Genomic DNA, 24,488 nt, shown 5'->3' with positions numbered 1-24,488 from the left:
GTCCAACAAAAGAGAACATTATAACCTTTTAGTCCACAACTTGTGATCTGATGTAGCTTCTTGTCACAAAATGAGGCAGAAAATATGTTCCATAGGCTACTAATAAATTGATTGGCAATGGATTAAAAATCCAGTGGGGGAAATAAGTATTCAAAACTTGAACACATTTTTTATGAAACACATTTCCAGTGCAGCAATTCCATTTTGACCAGATGTTGGTATTAAGATATAGAAATCACCAAATTACAATCCATAAAGTTATATTTAATGAAGTGAAATAGAAGAAAATAGTATTTGAACACACAAAGAAAAAGCAGTACACCAAGGCAATACAACAGCTGATTTAACTAATTAGTTCAACCTCCTATTTGTGCAAATGACAATCAGCCAGGTTATTGCAGGTTAATCAGTTAGAAAAAGCCTTACCCACCTCTGAATGCAAGTATACATACATCTCATGATGGGTAGAGGCAAAGAGCTGTCCCAAGACCTTCGCAACAAGATTGTTGTGCTGCATAAAAATAATAGTGGTTACAGACGGATTTCACAACTCCTAAATGTTGCTGTAAGCACCATTGGGTCCATTATACGCAAGTGGAAAGAAAAAATATCCATCAACCTGCCACGCAAAGGAGCTCCTCGAAAGATTTCTGATCAGGGAGTCAGAAGGTTAATCAGAAGAGTAATCCAAGAGCCAAGGACCACTCGGAAAGAGCTAGAGAGAGACTTGGAAGCAGCAGGTACAGTTGTCACAGAGAAAACTATAATCAATGCACTCCACCGCCACGGCCTCCATGCACGCTCACCTCGGAAGGTGCCATTTTTGAGCACCTGCATGTTGAAGCTCGTTTGATGTTTGCTACAAAATATTTGGACAACCCTGTGAATTACTGGGAGAATGTAGTCTGGTCAGACGAGACAAAAATTTAACTTTTTGGCAATAATACCACACGCCATGTTTGGAGGAGAAATGGCTCTGTGTATGACCCTAAAAATACCATACCAACAGTGAAGTTTGGAGGTAGAAGCATCATGGTATGGGGCTGTTTTTCTTCTCATGGTACTGGCAGAATCCATGTTATTGAAGGGAAGATGAATGGAGCCATGTACCGGGAAATTCTTGAGGTGAATCTGTTACCATCCGCCAGGATGATGAGACATAGATGGACATTCCAGCAGGACAATGATCCAAAACATACTGCAAAGGAGACTCGGAATTGGTTCCAGAAGAAGAAAATAAAGTTGTTGGAATGGCCCAGTCAATCACCAGACTTAAACCCAATAGAGAATTTATGGAAGGAACTGAAGATCAAGATTCACAAGAGGGCCCCGTGGAACATTCAAGATTTGAAGACAGTCTGTTTAGAAGAATGGACCAAAATCCCACCTGCGCTGTGAACGATTAGTTTGTTCATAGTAGGAAGCGTCTTGAAGCTGTTATTGCAAACAAAGGCTTTTCCACCAAGTATTAAGTATAATCTCAGTTAGTGTGTTCAATACTTTTTTCCTGTGTCATTTCACTTTATTACACACAACTTTTTTTATGGATTGTAATTTTCAATATTTTTTCTCTGTGTAGATTTCTTGAGTTAATACCAACATTTGGTCAAAATTTCATGTGAATTGCTGCACTGGAAATGTGTTTAATAAAATATTTGTTTAAAAAAAAAAGTGTTGAATACTTATTTCCCCCACTGTATATTTAATTATTATGAAAATACCAGAGATGGCTTGAATAATACAGATAAACTATGCATTGTTGTAGTCGAGTGTTTGTGTTTGTTTTATCATTCGAAACGTTTATATATTCTGTTTATTCAGTTACAGTGATAGCAATGCCTTTGTCCATATTGGGGATTTCCTGGAGCTTCATGAGTTCCGCTACTTCTGTGACTGGATAGGTGGATTTTTTGTGCGAGGGCGCCGTCTGGCGTCCAGTATGAATGAAAAAGACATCATGTGTTTAGTGCTAATGGCCAATCCAATTATTAATTATTAATTAAAAAGTATCGATTTGGCACCGGTATCGAAAAACCCCAAACGATACCCAACCCTAGTACTGTAACATACTGAAGCAGAGCATGATCCCCTCCCTTCGGAGACTGGGCCGCAGGGCAATATTCCAACATGATAACGACCCCAAACACACCTCCAAGACGACCACTGCCTTGCTAAAGAAGCTGAGGGTAAAGGTGATGGACTGGCCAAGCATGTCTCCAGACCTAAACCCTATTGAGCATTTGTGGGGCATCCTCAAACGGAAGGTGGAGGAGCGCAAGGTCTCTTCCACTCCTCCATGACGACATCACGGAGCTGGTGGATGTTAGAGGACTCCAGAGGCAACCTGTGAAGCTCTTGTGAACTCCATGCCCAAGAGGGTTAAGAGAGTGCTGGAAAATGATGGTGGCCACACAAAATATTGACACTTTGTGCTCCCCACTTTAGGGACTTCCCACTTTAGGGAAGTTGTGGCCTAATGGTTACGGCCCACTGCTCCGGGTGTATGTGTTCACGGTGTGTGTGTGTTCACTGCTGTGTGTGTGCACGTTGGATGGGTTAAATGCAGAGCACGAATTCCGAGTATGGGTCACCATACTTGGCAGTATGTCACTTCACTTCAATTCGGACATTTTCACTTAGGGGTGTACTAACTTTTGTTGCCAGCGGTTTAGACATTAATGGCTGTGTGTTGTTATTTTGAGAGGACAGCAAATTATACAAGCTGTTATACAACCTGTACACTCACTACTTTACATTGTAGCAAAGTGTCATATTTCTTCAGTGTTGTCACATGAAAGTATATAATAAAATATTTACAAAAATGTGAGGGGTGTACTCACTTCTGTGAGATACTGTAAATAGCATTTATAAAACCAGGGAATTTATAAATTTACAAATACATGAATATAAGAAATGTAACTACTTACACATTTATAAAACAAGAATTTAAATTAAATAAAAGCATGAACATTTGAATGAGTTAAATTTCATGAGTAGAACATGGTTAGAAAAACGTATTTTACAAAAAATTCATTCTGGGAAAAAAATAACATTCTTGTGACATTTTTTCCAGTGATTTAAACAGACATAAATTTGCAAAAACATTACGTAAATTGCTGAATTCAATGGGTGTGAACGGCCTGTACTTTTGTCCTGTACAGCCTCATTTTCATTTTTTGTCAAACTAATAATGTTGTCTACTCTGACTAAGGTCTGTCTTAACTATCTTAGCTAAATTTTAGCTATATGTAATTTCACTTTGTTAATAATTTGTGTGTCACCACATATTTCATAATCCTTGGCCAGGTATTTGATTATTCCCGAATGATGAGTCGAGCGCTTGGCATATTCTCTTCTGCAGCCTAACACTTCTGCAGATGTGCTGTCTCATATTTGATCATTTCTGGGCACCGAACCCAGGTCAGTCAGGCCAGGAGCAAGTGACGCATGCAGTGATCAATTGACCCATGCTGTGGTTATGTAGGCACGAATCGCATCATTACTGGGTTGGTTTTAACCACTGCATGCCGCCACACTGACTATATGTGTGTTCACGGAGACGCTGACTAAACGCATATACATGTTCTGTAGCAGAACCTCAACGTTTGTTGGAAAGACATGACGCACCGATCTGGTATTGTTTTACAGACGACTGTTGCTTCTCTAGCCATGCCTTTTAAACTGATATTAAAGGGAATCTGTTTATATACATATTTCTATCTCTCTCGCTCTCTCTCTATCTCTCTATCTATATATATCTCAGTGCCCTCCAAAAGTATTGGAACAGTAAAGTCAAAATTGCTCTGTTGGCTGTGGAGTCAAGACATTTACAAATATGATTAAAAGATGAATATGACACAAAACTACAGAATGTCACATTTTATTATTGGGCGATTCAACACATGTTTTACCAGCTAAAATTTCAGCACTTTTAGAGTTTCATCCCTCTATCTGATGAGAGCATAAGTATTGGAGCAGTTGCCTCACAGGTCTTTCTAAGTGCTCAGCTGTGTCCTGTTGCATTAATTCTTCAGATATTAAAAGCAGGGAATGTGTTGTATCAGTTATATCCATTACTTCTGTATTCTGAATCCTGCAATCGATGATGACACACACAAACCAGGATGAAGATGAGGGAGCTGACTTTGAGAGAAAAGCAAGCAATTTGGATGCTAAAAGAAAAGAGGAAGTCAATTAGAGCTCTAGCAAAAACAAAGGGCATGGAGAAATCAAGAGTTTGGAAACCACCAGAGACACCAGCAACCAACAACTAGCTGATCGACTGAGAAAACAACAGTAGTTGATGACAGACAAATCATAAAAGCTGTGAAAATGAATCCTAAAAGACGTGTCTGTAAAATCAGCAACAACTTCCAGAAGGCTGGGGTGATGCTCTGACAATCTACTGTCCTCAGGAGACTTTGACACAGAATTACAGATGCTACACAGCAAGATGCAGACCTCTGACCAGCACCAAAAATAGAAAGGCAAGATTAGAGTTTGCAAAAAAGCACAAAGGTGAGCCAGAAGAGTTTTGGAACTGTGTTTATGGACCGATGAGACTAAGATGAACCTTTATCTAAGTGATGGGAAAGCAAAAATGTGGAGAAAAAAAGGAACTGCAAATGATCCCAAGCATACAGCCTCATCTGTAAAGCATGGTGGAGGTGGTGTCATGGCATGGGCGTGCATGGCTGTCTCTGGAACAGGCCCTCTCAACTTTACTGATGACTTAATGTATGATGACAGTAGCAGAATGAATTTGGAAGGGTACAAAACCATCTTGCCTACCAATATTCAAGAAAATGCTACCAGATTCATTGGGAAGTGCTTCATATTGCATCAGGACAATGACCCAAAACACCCTGCCAGTTCAGTCAAGGAGTTTATAAGGGCAAAGAAATGGAAAGTCTTCGATTGCCCAAGACCATCTCCAGATTTAAATCTGATTGAACATGAATTTCACCAGCTGGAGAAGAGAGTAAAGACAGAAACTCCCCAAAACGAGCAACAATATGAACTGGCTGCATTAAAGGCTGGGAAAAGTATTTCAAAGGATAAGGCCAAGAGTCTGGTGATGTCTATGGGTCACAGACTCACTGCTGTGATTGTGCGCAAGGTATCTGCAACTAAATAATAGCTTTTAATCTTTTATATCTGCCTTATGTTCAACTGTCCCAATACTTATGCTCACATCAGATAGGGGGATGAACTCTAAAAGTGCTGAACTTCTTAGCTGGTAAAACATGTATGTGTTGAAACGACTAATAATAAAATGTGATTTCCCGTCATGTTCTGAATTTTAGTTTAAATTCAGAAATTTAAAAAGATTCAAAATATTGATTTTTATTATAATTTGTACGGTTCTATCATTTAGTTATCAATAATAAATATGTAAAAAAGTAAATACATCAATATTTTTAAATATAAATTAATATTTTTCAAAAGAAAAATGAGACACACATATTCATTATATAAGAATAAAACCTAAAATAATTTGTACTGTACTGTTATTTAATATTAAGTTATTTCTTAAAATAAAAAAAAATTCTTAATCTTATATCTTAAAATAAATTCATAAAAAATATTTGAGAAATAAAATAAATATTAAGACATAGAAATAAAAAAGAGATAAATATATATATATAATTCTATTCAGATTGTAGAATAGACCTAGGTTATTTTTTGAACTTATAAATTAATATTAATTCACAATTTGAAAACATTCAAAATATAAAATATTGTTTACTGCTTTATTTAATTCAATATTTACTCAAATATAAATTAATGAATGAATAAATATTATTTTATACAAATTTAATAAAAAAAATAATTAATAGGTCTGGAACACACACACACACACACACACACAAAAACTCAAAATGCTTTAAATTGGCATCATCACTTTTTCTACACATAGTTTGGATAGGCCTCATTTGTTGGTTTTTAACAGCGAGGGCTGTTTTTTGGGCAGGAGTCGGCCCATCTGGATACTGTGAGATATGTTATTAGCAGCTAGTCAGGGAGGGCATAAGAAATCGGGTTTTTTGATCTCTCTGTAACCCTTGGTCTGGAAGTTATTGGGCAATAACTTCTGCCTCCCAGAAATACCCCCCTTCAGCTTCACACTAATGGATGGCATCTGGTTTGCCTTTATCTTCACATGTTCCCAGAAGAGAACATGCTTATAATTGGTTGCCCATTGCATACTTGCGTTTTCTGCACCACACATCCAAAAAAACAGTGGCAGGAAACAATTTGAGATGTAAAATGCAAGAGTTCTGTGTTTGATTTGGAGTTCGTTTTTTGTTTAAGAAAGCAGCATGTGACACACATTTGATTAATTTGCTTAGAGCATTGAGAGGAAGCCAGGCTGATTGCTTCCTGTTTGTTTATGACCATTGTTTCATGAAACTCGTGAGTTTCAGGTTTTATATATAGTGATTTCTCCTTCGATCTGTCTCTCTCTTATGCACTAGGTGTCTCTGGTTCAGTGGACGGAGAGTGTCGGTCTAACACTGGTCGGTAGAGATCAGTCTTCAATGCAGCTGAGGACACCTAGTGGACAAATACTGAACTTTACCATCCTGCAGATCTTCCCCTTTACCTACGAGAGCAAGCGCATGGGCATCATAGTGCGAGTGAGTGTCGCATCCAGACACAGAAACACAAGTGTCTCTAAACTCCATTAACTTTAAAAATGACCTGTCTGATATATAGAAGTGAACCAAAAGTCTGAGATGGCTTGAAAAAAAAAGTGTGTATTAAATGGTGCTAATTTTGTCAGCGATTTTCGATTTTAGTCTTAAATAAACTGTACTCATGAAAGCTCATGTAGTAGAGGCGTGTAGAGCAGTCCGCAATAACATTTTGCCTCCTTTTTATTGAAGAAAATAAGAGGTTTTTGGTAAATTTTTTCTTTTTGAATACATTTTTTATTATTGTCTTATTTCGTCAACGAAATTGCATGTTGGTATAGTCCTAGTTATCGTTTATTGACCTTATTGTCGTCTCGTTTTAGTCGTGGGAATAAAGCTAGTTAACGAACATTTTTCATCATAGTCTTCGTTGACGAAATTAACACTAGTATTAAAATAGAAAAACAGTATTAGGTTTTGACCTTCAGGTCTTCATCAGGCACATTTTCTCTGTTTTTGCATTTCGTCTGTTCTGTCTGCTTGTTGCATCATTTATGATTTGGACATCAATGAAGCCTCAAATCATGTGGCTTGTTCTGGAGACATGGTCTGCAGCGGTACTTAACATCGTATTTTTTCCTGGAAAATAGTAAACTAGAAAATTATGGCCTGAATATTATATCTTCAAGCCACGTGGGTCTTTGAGTTTTGCACAGGCATTTATGCCAGAAAATGTAAAAATCTAGTTATGTGCTTTACTCTTTTAAACAATGCGATAATTGAAGATCAGCCCAAAAACGATGTGACTAGACTGAGTGTTATCTGAGAAAGTAGTGACCCTGCCCTGGGCTTGATGACTAACTCTCCCCATACGAACTCGCAGCTATTGTTGTTGGCCTGGACCGAAGCCTGTATCAGTGTTTGAGGAAACCAGCAACTGAACCTGGTTTCCTCTGCAGAATCCTTTTAAAACATCTTCAAGGACGATCAAGGAAATCCAAAATGAATACTTGGAAAAAACAGCACAGACTGTCCCTCTTACCTGCAAACACTTCCTGTTTCACTTGGTGCATCTGAGTATCATTGATCTTGATATCTGATGCTGCCATATTCCTCAGTGCATGTGCAGTCTATGCATAAATGATTAATGATTTAGGTCCCACTTTATATTAGGTGGCCTTAACTACTATGTACTTACATTTTCAATTAATAATTTGATACAATGTACTCATTGTGTACATACAAGTTTTTACATTGTACTTTTTAAAATGTAGTTACATCTGTAATTAATTTCTGTAATTACATTTATAATTAAACTGTTGCCTCTTAGACCTCTAAGGCCCCTTAGACCTTAACCCACCCTTAAACCTACCCATACCACCAAACCTGTCCCTAACCTTACCCGTATCCCACCTCAACAGCAGCAGAAGTGTTTTGCAATACAATATGACCACAATAAGTACATTGTACTTATTTTTTGATGTAAGTACATGGTAGTTAAGGCCACCTAATATAAAGTGTGACCATGATTTAATAATAAAATATATTCTGCTCATGTTTGCTAGGATGAATCCACAGGAGAGATCACGTTTTACATGAAGGGTGCTGATGTGGTGATGGCCGGTATCGTTCAGTACAACGACTGGCTTGAGGAGGAGGTAATTTAACATTTTTTTACAATGATTTTAAATCGACGTCATGCTTATGACAAGTAGTTTCGTGACTTGTATGTTATGTTGGGAATTTGTTTTCTGCTTTCTTTATCAGTGTGGGAATATGGCCAGGGAAGGCTTGAGGGTGCTAGTGGTGGCCAAAAAATCCCTAACGGAAGAACAATACCAAGATTTTGAGGTGAGTTTCCAGTGCTTAGTCATTAGAAAGTTTGCTATGGAACAAAATCCTGGGGTGATTAATTGTTCCTAGGTTGGTGTATTAATATGAAGAATTTTAAAGACTTGGCCCAAGAAAATGATGTGGAAGAGTCATCATGCAGCAGTTATTGTGGACAGCTATATAATTTTACAGTATAATTCAAAAGTTTGGGCTCGGGCTTTTAGATGTTTTTGAAAGAAATCACTTATTCTCGCCATGGCTGCATGGATAAAAATACAGTAAAAAAAAGTAAAAATGCAGTAATATTGTAAAACATTATTACAATTCAAAATGTGTGTTTTCTGTTTGAATACATTTTAGAATGTAATTTATTCCTGTGATCAAAGCTGAATTTTCAGCATCATTACTCCAGTCTTCAGTGTCACATGATCATTCAGAAATCATTCTAATATACTGATTTAGTATGTATATATAATTCATATATATATATAATTATATCATAATTCATATATAAATTATGATATAACATATGTAATATATACACTGCCATTCAAAAGTTTAGTATCAGTAAGATTTTAATGTTTTTTGAAGAAAGCTCTTATGCTCATTAAAGCTACATTTATTTGATCAAAAATACAGAAAAAACTTTAATATTGTGAAATATTATTTCAATTTAAAATAATGGTTTTCTGTTTTAATATACTTTGAAATATAATTTATTTCTGCAATGAAAAGCTGAATTTTCATCAGCCATTTATCCTGCCTTCAGTGTCACATGATCTATAATTCTAATATGCTAATTTATTATCGATGTTGGAAATTGTTGTGCTGCTTTAATGAATTTTTTCAGGATTCATTGTTGAATAACAAATGTATTGAAAATATAAATATTTTCTAGCAATGTAAGTCTTACCACTTTTCATCAGTTTAACAATTCATTAATTTCTATTTTTATAGATGATAAAATTGCTTGCTTGCAAGATAATAAAATAATAAATAAATTACATACACACATACGCACACACACACACACACACATGTTGGTTTTTGTGGTTTATGGGGACTCTCCATAGGCGTAATGGTTTTTATACTGAACAAACTGTGTGTGCTATTGCCCTACACCTAAACTTAGCCCTCACAGGAGACTTTTAGATTTTCAAAAAAACACCATTTAGTATGTTTTTTAAGCCTTTTGAATTACGGGGACATAGGTAGTTTCCTCATAAACCACCTTCATATTGTAATACCTCTGTCATACCCATGTCATTATACAAATTTGTGTCCTCATAAACCACATAAACATGTGCGCGCACACACACACACACATCAGATTTACATGTCACCAACTGTGTGATATATTTCACATAGCATTTCATGGACGGTTACAACTGGCTGACAGCTATTTGACTGTCAAATGACAAATAAATCGAACTCGCATCAGAATAATAAAGCTGTCAGTCAATTAAAAATGTAATCAAATGATTTACATTCAAGGTTGACTTTCTCTGAGTGCATGATACATTGGAATCATTTTGATCACTTTTTGTAATTAAAAACAATAAATTGACAGCCTTCAATTTTTTGCATCAATGATTTGAGGAGGTGGATTTGTTTTTGTTTTAGAGACATAGACCAGTGGTTCTTAATGGGATAGTTCACCCAAATATGAAAATTCTGTCATTTAATCACCCTCAAGTTGTTCCAAACCTGCTCGAGTTTCTTACTTCTTTTGAACCCAAAAAAGATATATTGAAGAATATTTGTAACTGAACTTCGATAGAATGGGAAAAGTCATGGACGGCATGAAAGATGATACTAAATAATAACATGCAACTAACCATGTTATGTTATTTATGAGAAAACACTTCATATATCTTTTGTTCTCGATGGTCACAGACCATAAATCCAGTCGAGCTGAAATCAAACCATTACGGTGCAATTTCATACTACGGTTGCTTGGTAATATGACTATGCACAACAAATATTTGGCTAATATGGCCATGTTCCCTTGCAGCCTATGTCAGATGAATAATTTAGCATTTTTGTCCTACACGGATTAAAAAGTGACATTTTGTACTGCCTGTTCAGTGAAACTTGGGTCCTGAGAACGGCTGGTATAGACGGTGACCTTTAGATGTTTATAACGACAATATCCAGGTGCTGATCTATATTTAGCCGGATTAAGCGGTTTCCTAGCGACCGTCCATCGTCAACAGTAATTGTCAAAAAGAAATGTAACATGTTTTCCATAGGGAACACCCCCAAAACGAAAGTTACCCCGCCCACAGGCACAGAGAAAGAGTTGTTTCTTCTCCCAGGCCCATGTTCCCACTCTCCGAGCTGAAGTGTGTAATTGTGTGTGAGCGGGTGGGCGGCAGTGACTCACCGAGTGTGTGAGTCACCGAGTGAGAGTGTGTTCCTGTGTGACTTGTGCACACATTGTTTGCTCTTTATCTCACTGCGATTGTGGGCCGTGCCCTCAAAACTGTGCTCTGGCTTCACTCAACAGACTGGCACGTAGGTTTGAGGGGTCAACGCAAGGCTGTGTGATTCTGACACTGATTATTTGACTGCCAATGGAGTATCAGTGGTCTCAGCTTTCTCATTTGACCTGTCTGATATGTTTCCTTTGGTTTCAGCAAAAAAAACCAGAGCAGTTTGGAGATCAGAGTTAGATGCGTTTTAGCTAATCACCGTAATGCATAGATATAGCAGATGGGAAAAACATGAGCAAATGTAATCAACGATGTGTCATTGCATCTGTTAGATCCATAGATGTTTGTAGAATGGAAATGACTATAAAACAGGGAGGATTTTCCAAATTAGCAGGGCTTTATAACCCCCAAGTTTAAATTGGAAATAAATGTAGGGAACAGTTTGCAAATAATAATAATCAGGGCTTATCGTTATCGTTTCATTCAGTAAACAAATAAAAAATAATAATTGAATGTTTTTTAGACTTAATGTGATTCTCTGTTATGTGCTAAGATTTGTCTTTAAATATAGTGCACATATGTAATAAATATTTACCATAGTTTGCAAAAATGTGTTGGTGTAACGATTCAAATTATAATTCTGTGCCAATATGCTTTACAGTTTTAATGCATAATAGTAGTAATAATTATTATTTATTATATTTATATATGTATTATAGATTATATTTTATTATATTATTTATAATAATTCTTAGTAGTAATATATTACATTATTATATTTTATTAATAACTAATTTAAACAACAATATTATTTAAAAATAATAGCAATAATTATACCAATGATTATTTTCTTATTTTTAACATAACAATAATAAGTTTAATATTTTATTTTATTATATTGACAGGTAGAATTATTGTTTTTATTTAAAGCAACAGATGTTTACCTAATTTGGCATTAATAATATTTTAATAGTGACCTCTACAAAATGTTGTTCATTTCTTTAGAAGAGAAACTTTATGCATTAAATACATAGTAAATATCCATTATATTTATATAAAGATTTCTGCACATAAAAACTTTGCAAAATAATCACATTATCTCCACAAAAAACAACATTTTTATTTATTGACAGTCCTTATTTGCTTGATGGGAAACTTGGTCTGTGTGCAGTGTTATCACCAAAATGTATGAGAAATGCCAAATATTAAAGATATTCATAATTTATATTGTATTATTCCTATTCTATATCTCGTATCCCTGAAAAATCCCTGCATCTTTGCCTCATTTTGCCATCTTTTAATGTACAGTCTGTTACCTGCCCTTAAACGTCATGTAAAATAAATAAAAGAAATGTGCATTAATTATGTTGTGTCTAACTTCATTCACATGTGCCACAGGCTCGTTACGTCCAGGCAAAGTTGAGCGTTCATGATCGTTCGCTGAAGGTCGCCACAGTGATAGAGAGTCTGGAGATGGAGATGGAGCTCTTGTGTCTTACTGGAGTCGAGGACCAGCTACAGGCCGATGTCAGACCCACTCTGGAGATACTGCGCAACGCTGGCATCAAAGTCAGTGTCGGCACGCACAAACATGCACAGACAATGAGATTTCACTGTGGGCCGAGCTACCCGGCACAATGCGCCAAAAATAGTAGCGTTTATCAAAATGTCTTGACATGCAACGCTTTTGCCAGTTAAAGCTGGTTAGGACAAAAGCTCAAATTAAAATGAAAAGATGGGATTTATCAATGCATTATAACGTCAAGATTGATTTGGAAAACTAAAATGTCTTAAGACACAAGTGTTGCATTTCTACAACACTGCAAATCTGAGGCGGTACCCTTTCAAAAGGTAATAATACATTCCTTAAAGGTACTAATGTGTACCATTTAGGGGTAAATATGGTACAAACATGTACTTTTTAACTTTTGTACCTCAAGTTACTGCCCTACTGATTTTTGTAAGAAGTCTGTCACGTGTAGGATTTCACTGTACGCCTAAAATTAGTTGTTTGTTGACGTGTTAACACGAGTGCTTAGGTACATCAATGTCAAGCCTGATTTAACTAAACCTGTTCTTTGTCCAGGTTTGGATGCTGACCGGGGACAAATTAGAGACTGCAACCTGCACAGCCAAAAACGCCCATCTAGTGACCCGCAATCAGGACATCCACGTGTTCAGGCCTGTAAGTTCTCTCTAGACTGCATATTTCAACCATTATTTTTAAATAGGTCATATCTTATTCTTCGGTAATGATTTATTTCCCCCTGAGGTTAAGTAATAAGGTTTGTTGCACCAGAAAATTCCAGGCTCCAGATCCTTAAACTCTAGGATCTCTGCAGGAAAAAAATGAGCAATGCTTCTTTTCGGGTTGCAAATCTTTCATTATGTTACAGTAGATATTTTAGCGGTGCCCTATTCTTTCTTGAGGCGCTTAATGTGAAAAGACTTGTATTTTTTGGATGACCTCTAGGAAAGGCTTTGGGAGAAAAAAAAATCTTGAAACAAGAGCCCATGTGCAAAGATGGCAATCGAGTGGTTGCCATTGAAATTAATGGGAATAATAACCAATATTATATACCTCATTGACCAAAATAGAGACATAATCTGTCAGAAATATGCACTACTGTTCAAAAGATTTTTAATGTTTATGCTCACTGAGGCTGCACTTATTTGATCAAAAGTAGAGTAAAAATTTGAAATATTATTGCAATTTAAAATAACTGTGTTCTATTTGAATATATTTTAAAATGTCATTTATTCCTGTGATACAAAGCTGAATTTTCAGCATCATTACTCTATCTTCAGTGTCACATCCTTCAGAAATCCTTCTAATATTTACATTTACATTTAGTCATTTAGCAGATGCTTTTATCCAAAGCGACTTACAAATTATGACAAGTGATTAATATTTAAATACAATATTTAAGACGACATCTAAATCTTTTAACAGAATAACACCAACCGATATTTAAGTTTCTTAATGGAAAAACAATGACTGACATTTAAATCTCTTCATTGAACGAAACTGATATTTAAAATTCTTAACGGGAAAAAAAAGATGACATTCAAATCTTTTAATAGAACAAAATTGACCAATATTTAAATCTTTCAACAGAACAAAAACAACCAATATTTAAATCTCTGAACAAACCAAAACCGATCAATATTTAAATCTCCTAATAACACAAAACTAATATTCAAATCTTTTAACAGAAAAAGAACAACTGACATTTAAGTCTCTTATCAAACAAAACCAACCAATATTTACATTTCTTAACAGAAAAAAGACAGACATTTAAATCTTTTAACAGAACAACACCAACCGATATTTAAATCTTCGAATAGCACATAACAAACAATAAAATCTCTTAATCTAGCAAAACCGAGCAATATGTAATCTCTTAGTGAAAATCAAAACAAAAACATTTAACCCTTAAATGTATACCTCGGGTCTTTAGCGACCCGGAACGTCATTTACTACCCTCTCCTTCCTTCATTTTTAAAGTTATACATCAGCTTTCTTAGTATTCCTCAATCTATTCATTATAAACAATATAACAAGAAAAAAATAATAACATTTGAAAGTGTCTGTTTTCTGATTAATTTTTCATAAAAAATGGATGGAGGTGTGTATTAGTGTAAATATATTTTCGCAAAAATATTCAAATATTTGATGACTCAATGCATGCAATTTGAATGGCTATACTGCAGAGAAATTAATGCATGCCATAAAATATAAATGTCACTGTCATTTGATGGTGGATGTGGTAAATAAGCTGCCAGCGATCAAACTACTGATTTTGAAGTAACTGAAAATGGAAGTTTTGCGAATATGAGTCAGATGCTGAATGTACTGTGGAAGTGCGCTCTGACGATGACGGCGATGGTACAATCATCTGCTCAAACTGAACCCCTCTAAGTTTCAAAAGGTAACAAAATTACCGTTTTTAGAGTTCTTTTTTACCAAAAAGAGTTTTTTTTGCTATTGCAGCAGTTTAGGATCCATCCGTGCTGGATATATAGGTCTGGGTCGCTAAAGACCCGAGTATATAAGAGTGATTGGCGAAACATTCAGGCATTTAAGGGTTAAAGCTCTTAACAGAACAAAACCAACCGACATTTTAATCTCTTAACAGAACAAAACCAACCGATATATCTTAATGGAAAAACCCCCTGACTTTTAAATTTCTTCACGGAGCAAAACTAACTGATATTTAAATTTCCTAATGGGGAAAAAAACCCAACGACATTCAAATCTCTTAATAGAACAACACTGAACAATATTTAAATCACTTCTCATTATTATCAGTGTTGAAAACAGTTGTGCTGCTTAATATTGTTGTGGAAACGGCCATACATTGTTTTTTTTCTGAATTCTTTGAATAGAAAGTTCAAAGGAACAGCAAAATAAACCTTTTGTAACATTATAAATGTCTTGACTGACAATTTTGACCCATTTAATGGGTCCTTGATGAATAAAACTATTCATTTCGCTAAAAAAACAACTTTTGAACAGTAGTGTACTAGCTCAATAAATCTAGTCTCACAACCAAATGTCTCCAACACAATTGGGCTCCAAAGCTTGATTGAGTTTAGTTGCCTTCATTGATCCAAACAGGGAAAGCCTCCCTGTGCCCTTTCTCTGTGAAACGTGACTCTATGAGCTGTTGTGGAGTTCCCATGTGGCGTGCTGCCACAGAAAGATAGGCCGCTCTGAGGAAGGTTGAATCTTCCTCGCTGCAGCGGTTCCTGGAAACAGAAAACAATGGCTGGCGCAACATGAAAACAGGCACCTCGTTCCCTGCGGATCGTAGCGGCATCTGGATTGACTTCCTGCTGGATACAAATGGCATCCAGATTGAGGTCTGGTGTGTTTGAATTTGACAGATGAATTGCTCTTATGTGAACGTCCACCAATTAGAAAACATCCTCTCTGTTGGCGAGGAGTTTTGGATGAATTTATGTGTACAAAATTGGTTTTGGTTCATGTTTTGAGATTAATTATAACTAAATACTTTACAATGTAGACTTTGAGAATGCAGTTATATTCCCCTACAATTCATAATATGAGAGCAAAAAATGCCCCTGTATGAATTTTTCAATAATAACTTTAAATGATCTTTGGGGAGTTAATTCCTGTGATAACTCCAGTCTTCAGTGTAACATGATGCTTCAGAAATCATTCTAATATGCTGATTTCCTTTTAATCTAACGTCTTGAGCAAGCAATATCTGCCCAAAGCCATCTGTAAATACAAAAACAACAGTTAGTTATAGTGAACTTCCTGTGTGAAACTATCAGACAGCAGGCAAAGTAAACCTCACAGTTTAGATTGAGCAGATAGCTAGTTGAATCTGTCACGGTCTGCCACGCAACTGACAGCTGAAGTTAATATCTCAGTCTGGGGATCTTGCTGTGGTTCACCGCTGGTGTCTCTGAGATCATTATCTGAGTGGCTGCTCGTGTGTTTGTGTGAGGAAAAAAACAGTCCTGACGCTGAGCTCTCCAATGGGTTGCAGGTAACCACTCGAAGCGAAGCCCACCTTGAGCTCAACGCATTCAGGAGGAAACACGACTGCGCGCTGGTGATATCGGGAGACTCTCTGGAGGTAACGTGAGCCTGCATGTACGCATTAGATTCAAACAAACCCCTAACACTGTTACAGACTCGAGCCGCACTGTTTATGTAAGACACATCAATAAAACATGAAATCATGCAACTTGTGCTATTATGTTGTGATCAGACTTATCTATCACGTGATAAAATATAAAAAGATATAGTGATTCCGGACTCGGACCGATGCTGCATTTATTTGATCAAAAATACAGTAAAAACTTTAATATTTTGAAATATTATCACAATTTTAAATACCTGTTTTCTATTTGAATATATTGTAAAATGTAATTTATTCTTGTGATGTAAAGCTGAATTACTCCAGTCTTCAGTGTCAGAAATCATTCTAATATGCTGATTTGCTGCTCAAGTATCCATTTAAAGTATAAAGTTTTTCATTAGTTTTTTTTCCAGATTCTTTGAATAGAAAACTCAAAAGAACAGCATTTATTTGAAATAGAAATCTTGGCCTTGCTGGGCCCCGGTTGGGGGGTGGGGGGCCCTTGGATCTCCGGGCCCAGGGCTCGGTCTGCCCTGGTATGGTCGGCTGCCGGCGGAGCCTGCGGGCTTGCCGCCACGGCACCCTGGGGTGTCTACACTGTGGCTGTCGGATGTCCCACCTTCGGGCTCTCCTCTGCCCTTTTCTGGGTGGGGGCCGCAGTTGTCCCTGCGGTGGTTCCCCTGGGGGTCCCGTGCCCTGGGGGCCCTCCGGATGTTTGGGGCCTGGGTCTCTTCCATGCCTGCTTCATGCCTTGCGGGATGGGGCTGTTGTTCCCCACACACACACTATTAAACATTTACATGGAGGAACCTTATGAACACAAGCGCGCTCACACACACAGGTGTACACTCAAGCATTCACATTGGTGTAAAAACGGGTGCTCACAGACACACATTGTTCTGATCTGCTGTTGCTTCAAAACTTATTTTGTAATATTAGTTATGCGTGTTGCTCAATAACATTTAACATTTAGAATTTATTGTGATTCATACAGATGTTGGTTGTTGCTGCAGTTTCTCTGATGTTGTGTCTTCTGTTGTGTCTTCTGTTGTTTTCTCTTTTTGTCAGCAGGTATCGAAGCAAATTGTCTGTTTTTTTTTTTTTGTCTTGTTTTTTCCTCTCTCTCTCTCCCCCTTCTCTGTTGACTTTATCCACAATTTTTTTTTTTTTTTTTTTTTTTTTTTTTTTATTATTATTATTTTTATTATTATCATTATAATTATAATTATTATTTTTTTTTTATTATTATTATTATTATAATTTTTTTTTTTTTTTTTTATTTTTTTTTTTTCTCTCTCTTGTTTCCTCTGTCCCCTGGTCTTGTCGGTCATAGTATGGTTAAATAAAAGGGTATATAAAATTTAATTAATTAATAAAAAATAAATAATATAAAAAAAAAAAAAAAAAAAAGGCTGTGAATGATGATAGCATAACTACACATACGTACTGTCATGTGTTATCTGTGTTACTGACAGGCCAAAAAAAAAAAAAAAAAGAAATAGAAATCTTGTAACATTTTAACGTATTTAGGGTCACTTTTGATCAATCCCAAGGGATACCCAAAAATGAAAATTACCCCATGATTTACTCACCATCAAGATGACTTTCTTCTTTCAGACAAATAGAATTAGATTTATATATAAAAAAAAAATGTCTTGGCTCTTCCAAGCTTTGTAATGACAGGGAATGGGGGATTTTTAAGCCCATTTTTAACTGTGTCCATCCATCATAAAAAGTGCCTCACACGGCTCCAGGGGGTTAATAAAGGCTTTCTGAAGTGAAGCGATGTGTTTGTGTAAGAAAAGTATCCATATTGAAAACCTTATAAACCGTAATTTCTAGCTTCCACTAATTGTCGTACTCGCATTTACAAGAGAGCGGTGTTAATTAATTTATTTAAGGTATCTCATGATGTTTGCATTTTCAGTAAATGACCAGTTTGATCAATAGTTTGATTCAGGTTTTATTTATGGAGGTTTTGTGCCATTCTGTCCTTCAGTATTGATCTGTCTGTCTGATTTCTCAGTGAATGGACTGTTGGTGTTGTTGTTGCAGGTCTGTCTGAAGTATTATGAGTATGAGTTTATGGAGTTGGCGTGTCAGAGTCCGGCTGTCGTCTGCTGCCGCTGCGCTCCCACACAGAAAGCCCAAATCGTTCGACTGCTGCAGGAACGCACCGGCAAACTCACCTGCGCTGTGGGTGAGTATGCAAATTCCTCTCGGCCCTGTGCACTTCCTGTGCCATTAAATCACTTAACTATTGCAATCTTTGTTTTTTTGGTTACTTATATATTTACTTATGGTCATGAATAAACACAGTTTTAATTTATTAATATTATTTATCTTTATTAATAAATATTATAGGGATAAACAGATATATACATTTAAAGCTATAATTTAGAATTTGAAATGCTTAAAATTAAATCAGGAATCCATTGTAATGTAGAAATATAGATAACAAAACAAATAGATAATAAATTAACTGGTTAGTACTGTTTAGAGCAGGGAAAGTTACATAAATGGAAAGTTACATAACTAAAAAATAATTTAAATATATATTGATGACCATATCAGTATACTGGTATCTGTAAATATTTATGCTTATTTTTTTTTATATATATATCAGCAATAATCTGAATGGGATGCTATTGAAAACTCGAAACCAGGGATCCTCAAATCTGGCTCACATTAGGGTCAGAGCTAAACGTGGATCTCGCGAGCCAGATTTGAGGATCCCTAGTTTAGAGTTTTCAATAGCATCCCATTCAGATTATTGCTGATATATAAAAAAAAATAAGCATAAATATTTACAGATACCAGTATACTGATATGGTCATCAATATATATTTAAATTATTTTTTTAGTTATGTAACTTTCCATTGCATGTTTCGTCTTGACATAATATCAGTTGGGGTTATTATCGTTAACTAAAAGTAAAACTATTTTTGTTACTTGAAATAAATGTTAACTGAAATGCAATAAAATGTTATTTATTTTATTTCAGCTAGTTGCCAAGGCAACATGTCTAATTTTCATTGTTTAAGTTGAAGTAATTAAATAATTCAAACTAAATAAAAAAATAATGCAATAAACTAAACTAAAAACTAATAAAAAATGACAAAAAAAAATATATATATCTATCAGTGATACTAATATGACACTGCCCTGTCATAAGGTCTCAATCTGGGTCACGGCACCAGCTGGCTCTGGCTCATCACTCACTGTTTTCTCTTTCTCAGGGGACGGAGGAAATGATGTCAGCATGATCCAGGAAGCAGACTGTGGCGTGGGAGTGGAGGGCAAAGTAAGAGCTACCACTTCCCAGAGCAGCAGTCCTGTCAAACACACTGCCGCCTGCTTCCGTCCATCTGCGTCAAACACACTTGCGTTACACAGATTCTCACATTTCTTACATTACATAACACTGAAAGCTCAGCGATGTTCTCATGTAAAATCGCTTCAAACTTTTACATGCTACAGCTTCCCATAACTGAGATAGTTAACATAAAATAAAAAAACAAGTTCCTGGATTTATTCATTTTATTTGAAATAATACAGTGTCTGTTTTATAATCTTTCTTCAAATAGTAATAACTTCTGCAGCCTCTGAAACAAATGTATTAGGTAACCATTATTTATATTCATTTTATTTCACTTAAGCAGTAAGGCATATGATGCCACACTGTATTGAGTGCACTAGCATTCAACAACTGATGAGTTTTAGTTTATTAATAGTAGTTATTTAGTTTATTAATAGTTTTTATAGGCGTGTTGATTTATTAGGACCATCTGTTTTAATATCAGAAAAAAGTCAGAATTGCAAGTTAAGTCAGAATTGCGAGTTATTAAGTCAGAATTGCGAGTTATAAAGTCAGAATTGTGAGTTTATATCTCAGAATTTCGAGTTATAAAGTCAGAATTGCGAGTTTATATCTCAGAATTGCGAGTTATAAAGTCAGAATTGCGAGTTATAAAGTCAGAATTGCGAGTTATAAAGTCAGAATTGCGAGTTATAAAGTCAGAATTGCGAGTTATAAAGTCAGAATTGCGAGTTGTTAAGTCAGAATTGCGAGTTAAGTCAGAATTGCGAGTTTATATCTCAGAATTGCGAGTTATAAAGTCAGAATTGCGAGTTATAAAGTCAGAATTGCGAGTTTATATCTCAGAATTGCGAGTTATAAAGTCAGAATTGCGAGTTATAAAGTCAGAATTGCGAGTTATAAAGTCAGAATTGCGAGTTATAAAGTCAGAATTGCGAGTTATAAAGTCAGAATTGCGAGTTATAAAGTCAGAATTGCGAGTTATTAAGTCAGAATTGCGAGTTTATATCTCAGAATTGCGAGTTATAAAGTCAGAATTGCGAGTTATAAAGTCAGAATTGCGAGTTATAAAGTCAGAATTGCGAGTTTATATCTCAGAATTGCGAGTTATAAAGTCAGAATTGCGAGTTATAAAGTCAGAATTGCGAGTTTATATCTCAGAATTGCGAGTTATAAAGTCAGAATTGCGAGTTATAAAGTCAGAATTGCGAGTTATGAAGTCAGAATTGCGAGTTATAAAGTCAGAATTGCGAGTTATAAAGTCAGAATTGCGAGTTATAAAGTCAGAATTGCGAGTTATAAAGTCAGAATTGCGAGTTTATATCTCAGAATTGCGAGTTATAAAGTCAGAATTGCGAGTTATAAAGTCAGAATTGCGAGTTATAAAGTCAGAATTGCGAGTTATAAAGTCAGAATTGCGAGTTATAAAGTCAGAATTGCGAGTTTATATCTCAGAATTGCGAGTTATAAAGTCAGAATTGCGAGTTATAAAGTTAGAATTGCGAGTTTATATCTCAGAATTGCGAGTTATAAAGTCAGAATTGCGAGTTTATATCTCAGAATTGCGAGTTATAAAGTCAGAATTGCGAGTTTATATCTCAGAATTGCGAGTTATAAAGTCAGAATTGCGAGTTATAAAGTCAAGAGTTGTGAGATATAAACTCGCAATTGTGAGAAAAAAAGTCAGAATTGTGAGGAAAAAAAGTCAGAATTGCGAGTTATAAAGTCAGAATTGCGAGTTATAAAGTCAGAATTGCGAGATAAAAAGTCGCAATTACCTTGTTTTATTTTTTATTCATTGGCAGAAACGGGCTTCCATAGTATTTAGTAGGGTTATTTTTAGTGATTCTTTAATTATAATAGCTAGTAGTTTTTCAAATTTGTAGCTGTTTTGATGAATCAAGACTGGATCCATCCATCTTTATTATAATTTATTTATTTTTTAATAGAAAATTTTAATCATAATACTTAATAGTTTTTTTTAATATTCAGAGCTCTTGTTAATCTTAATAACAGAAACATTAATGTGTTCAACTAATTTATCTGCAGTTTCTTTCTTTATTTACATTTTATTGTGTATTATTTTATTATAAATGGTTCAGCTAAGAATATAATAGTTTTTCATAAACCTAGCTGTGTTGACCAAAGATTTAAAAATAAGTCAGAAACTTCAGTGACTCTACATTGTTTATTTCAGGATGGTCTGATTTCAGGAATCCCACCCTGAGGTGGATGTCCAGTTTAGAAACACATTTTAGACGTCAGACGTTTTATGAGTCTAAATGTACCTAAAATACTACAAAGCCAACTTGACCCAGTTGTGGTGGGCCGAGCGAGGTTTCCAGGTCATCAAAATGAGACGTTATGGGACGGTTAATTGATATTGAGTCATTCGTGACTAACACGGCTTAAGCCTCGATTGGCTTGACGTGGTTTCATGGGCTGTTGTTTTGATTCACTCACTCACTCCTGAACGTCCCAGTGATCCGAACATGCTTAATCTAGAAAACATTGTTGCTCGTGGTCCAGAAGCTGCGTGTGAGCGCTCTGAGCTGTTTGTTTGTTTCTCTGCGTGTGCAGGAAGGGAAGCAGGCGTCTCTGGCTGCAGATTTCTCTATCACTCAGTTTAAGCACTTGGGCAGACTGCTCATGGTCCATGGCAGAAACAGCTACAAACGCTCCGCCGCGCTCAGCCAGTTTGTCATCCACCGGAGTCTCTGCATCAGCACCATGCAGGTAGCGTCTGCTGCAGTAATTATCCACCGCTAGCCCATCAATCACAGCAGCCACACATAACACACTGCAGCAATGAGGGCTTCATGTTAAAAAAAAACAAAAAAACACTTGTATTAGGCAAAACTCTACCATATTTACCCTGGTATAACACACATTAATGTTACTATAATAAAACTACCATTTACATTTTACATTTACATTTATGCATTTAGCAGATGCTTTTATCCAAAGCGACTTACATTGCATTCAAGTTACAGTTTTTACATTTTATCAGCTCTTGCTTTCCCTGGGAATCGAACCCATGACCTTGGTGTTGCTAGCGCCATGCTCTACTATTTTACATTCAAAAAAACATGATAAAGTGAAACATTTTGGATGCAATTGTACACATTTTTGGACATGATAATATGGTAATGCAAAAGTTTCTTGAACATGTACAATACGTTTTCATCTGCACATGGTAACAATCAAAGTACCACAGTATTGCCATCTAATGGATTTATTTAATCATACCATTGCCCTACTGAGAAGTGACAGGACAAATGAATATAGCGTGGCTTGGGTTGCCTGCTGTCTGATGTTTTTGCTGATGTTTCCACAGGCCGTGTTCTCCTCTGTCTTCTACTTTGCATCTGTTCCACTTTATCAAGGCTTCCTCATTATCGGGTGAGTGTGCGAGTGCTGATGACTCATTTGCACTTGCTGAAATCTCGCTGGCATTTCAGCCATGTGTTTCAGACAGCTTGACATTTGAGGATCGCTAAGGGTTTTGTTCCATCGAGAGTTCGAAGAAGAGCATCAGAGCTGATGCACATCAAAAGACCCTTTGTGAAGTCTGAAACGAAGAAGGGGTTAAAGCGGACAGGCTTAGGTCTCGTCTAATTCAGGGAAAGTGATGAAACTCTCAATAAAGACAGTCCAGGACAGAGAGGAACAAGATGAAACTTCACACACACTAGAACAGATGTCAATCTAGATCTGTCACTTTGACTTTCTCTGCATATAAAATACAGGCTTGTAACTTGTACAAGTCAGCAAAATGTCTAAAATTTTACTACATTTGGTGCATTTTACTTTTATTCACTGATAAATGTCAGAGTTGAAGATGTTTTCTATTACTGGCTCAAAAAGAATTTTCCTGTGCTGGAAAAGTGATTTAAAATCTCAGAGCATGAAAAGTTTCTTAGTCTGTATATATTTTTTTATGCTTTGCTTTATATATATATATATATATATATATATATATATATATATATATGTGTGTGTGTGTGTTCTTTTGAAATTTCTATTCATGAATAGAAATATACATATATACATACACACATACATACAGTGGGGATCGAAAGTTTGGGAACCCCTTGCAGAATCTGTGAAAATGTGGATAATTTTACCAAAATAAGAGCGATCATACAAAATGCATGTTATTTTTTATTTAGTACTGTCCTGAGTAAGATATTTTCCATAAAAGATGTTTACATATAGTCCACAAGACAAAAAAATTGCTGAAATTATTAAAATAACCACATTCAAAAGTTTGGGAACCCTTGGAAACACGATGCATTAAGAGCCGGGGGGTGAAAACTTTTGAACAGGATGAAGATGTCCAAATTTTTCTTATTTTGTTGAAATATCATATTTTTCCATTTAGTACTGCCCTTCTGACACGACAGAAGATACTTGCATGTTTCCTGGAAGACAAATGAAGTACAATTTACCTTGATCTTCAAATTCAAAAAGTTTTCACCCCCGGCTCTTAATGCATCGTGTTTCCTTCAGGAGCATCAGTGAATGTTTGAACCTTTTTTAATTGTTGTGTTTGAGTCCCTCAATCATCCTCAGCGTGCCACTGTACATACACACGTGTGTGTGTGTGTGTGTATATATAATATATATATATATATATATATAT

At 35.8% G+C, this 24,488-nt stretch overlaps 1 protein-coding gene across 1 annotated transcript in view; it reads left to right on the top strand.

Annotated features, from left to right (window-relative positions):
• Nucleotides 1–24,488, top strand: part of LOC306859869 (putative phospholipid-transporting ATPase IIA) — a 59,162-nt gene that overhangs the window by 26,923 nt on the left and 7,751 nt on the right. Inside the window, exons 15-24 of the mRNA XM_079401246.1 lie at nt 6,480–6,641; nt 8,204–8,296; nt 8,406–8,489; nt 12,305–12,475; nt 12,993–13,091; nt 16,429–16,518; nt 18,580–18,724; nt 19,764–19,828; nt 22,424–22,579; nt 23,181–23,245. Of these exons, the coding sequence (XP_079257372.1) occupies nt 6,480–6,641; nt 8,204–8,296; nt 8,406–8,489; nt 12,305–12,475; nt 12,993–13,091; nt 16,429–16,518; nt 18,580–18,724; nt 19,764–19,828; nt 22,424–22,579; nt 23,181–23,245 (1,130 nt within the window). The remainder of the gene's footprint in view (nt 1–6,479; nt 6,642–8,203; nt 8,297–8,405; nt 8,490–12,304; nt 12,476–12,992; nt 13,092–16,428; nt 16,519–18,579; nt 18,725–19,763; nt 19,829–22,423; nt 22,580–23,180; nt 23,246–24,488) is intronic.

This window comes from Barbus barbus, assembly GCF_936440315.1.
Source record: "Barbus barbus genome assembly, chromosome: 40".
Taxonomy (NCBI): Eukaryota; Metazoa; Chordata; class Actinopteri; order Cypriniformes; family Cyprinidae; genus Barbus; species Barbus barbus.
Note: the sequence above shows the minus strand (reverse complement) of the source record. Positions and strands in the feature narration are given on the sequence as shown.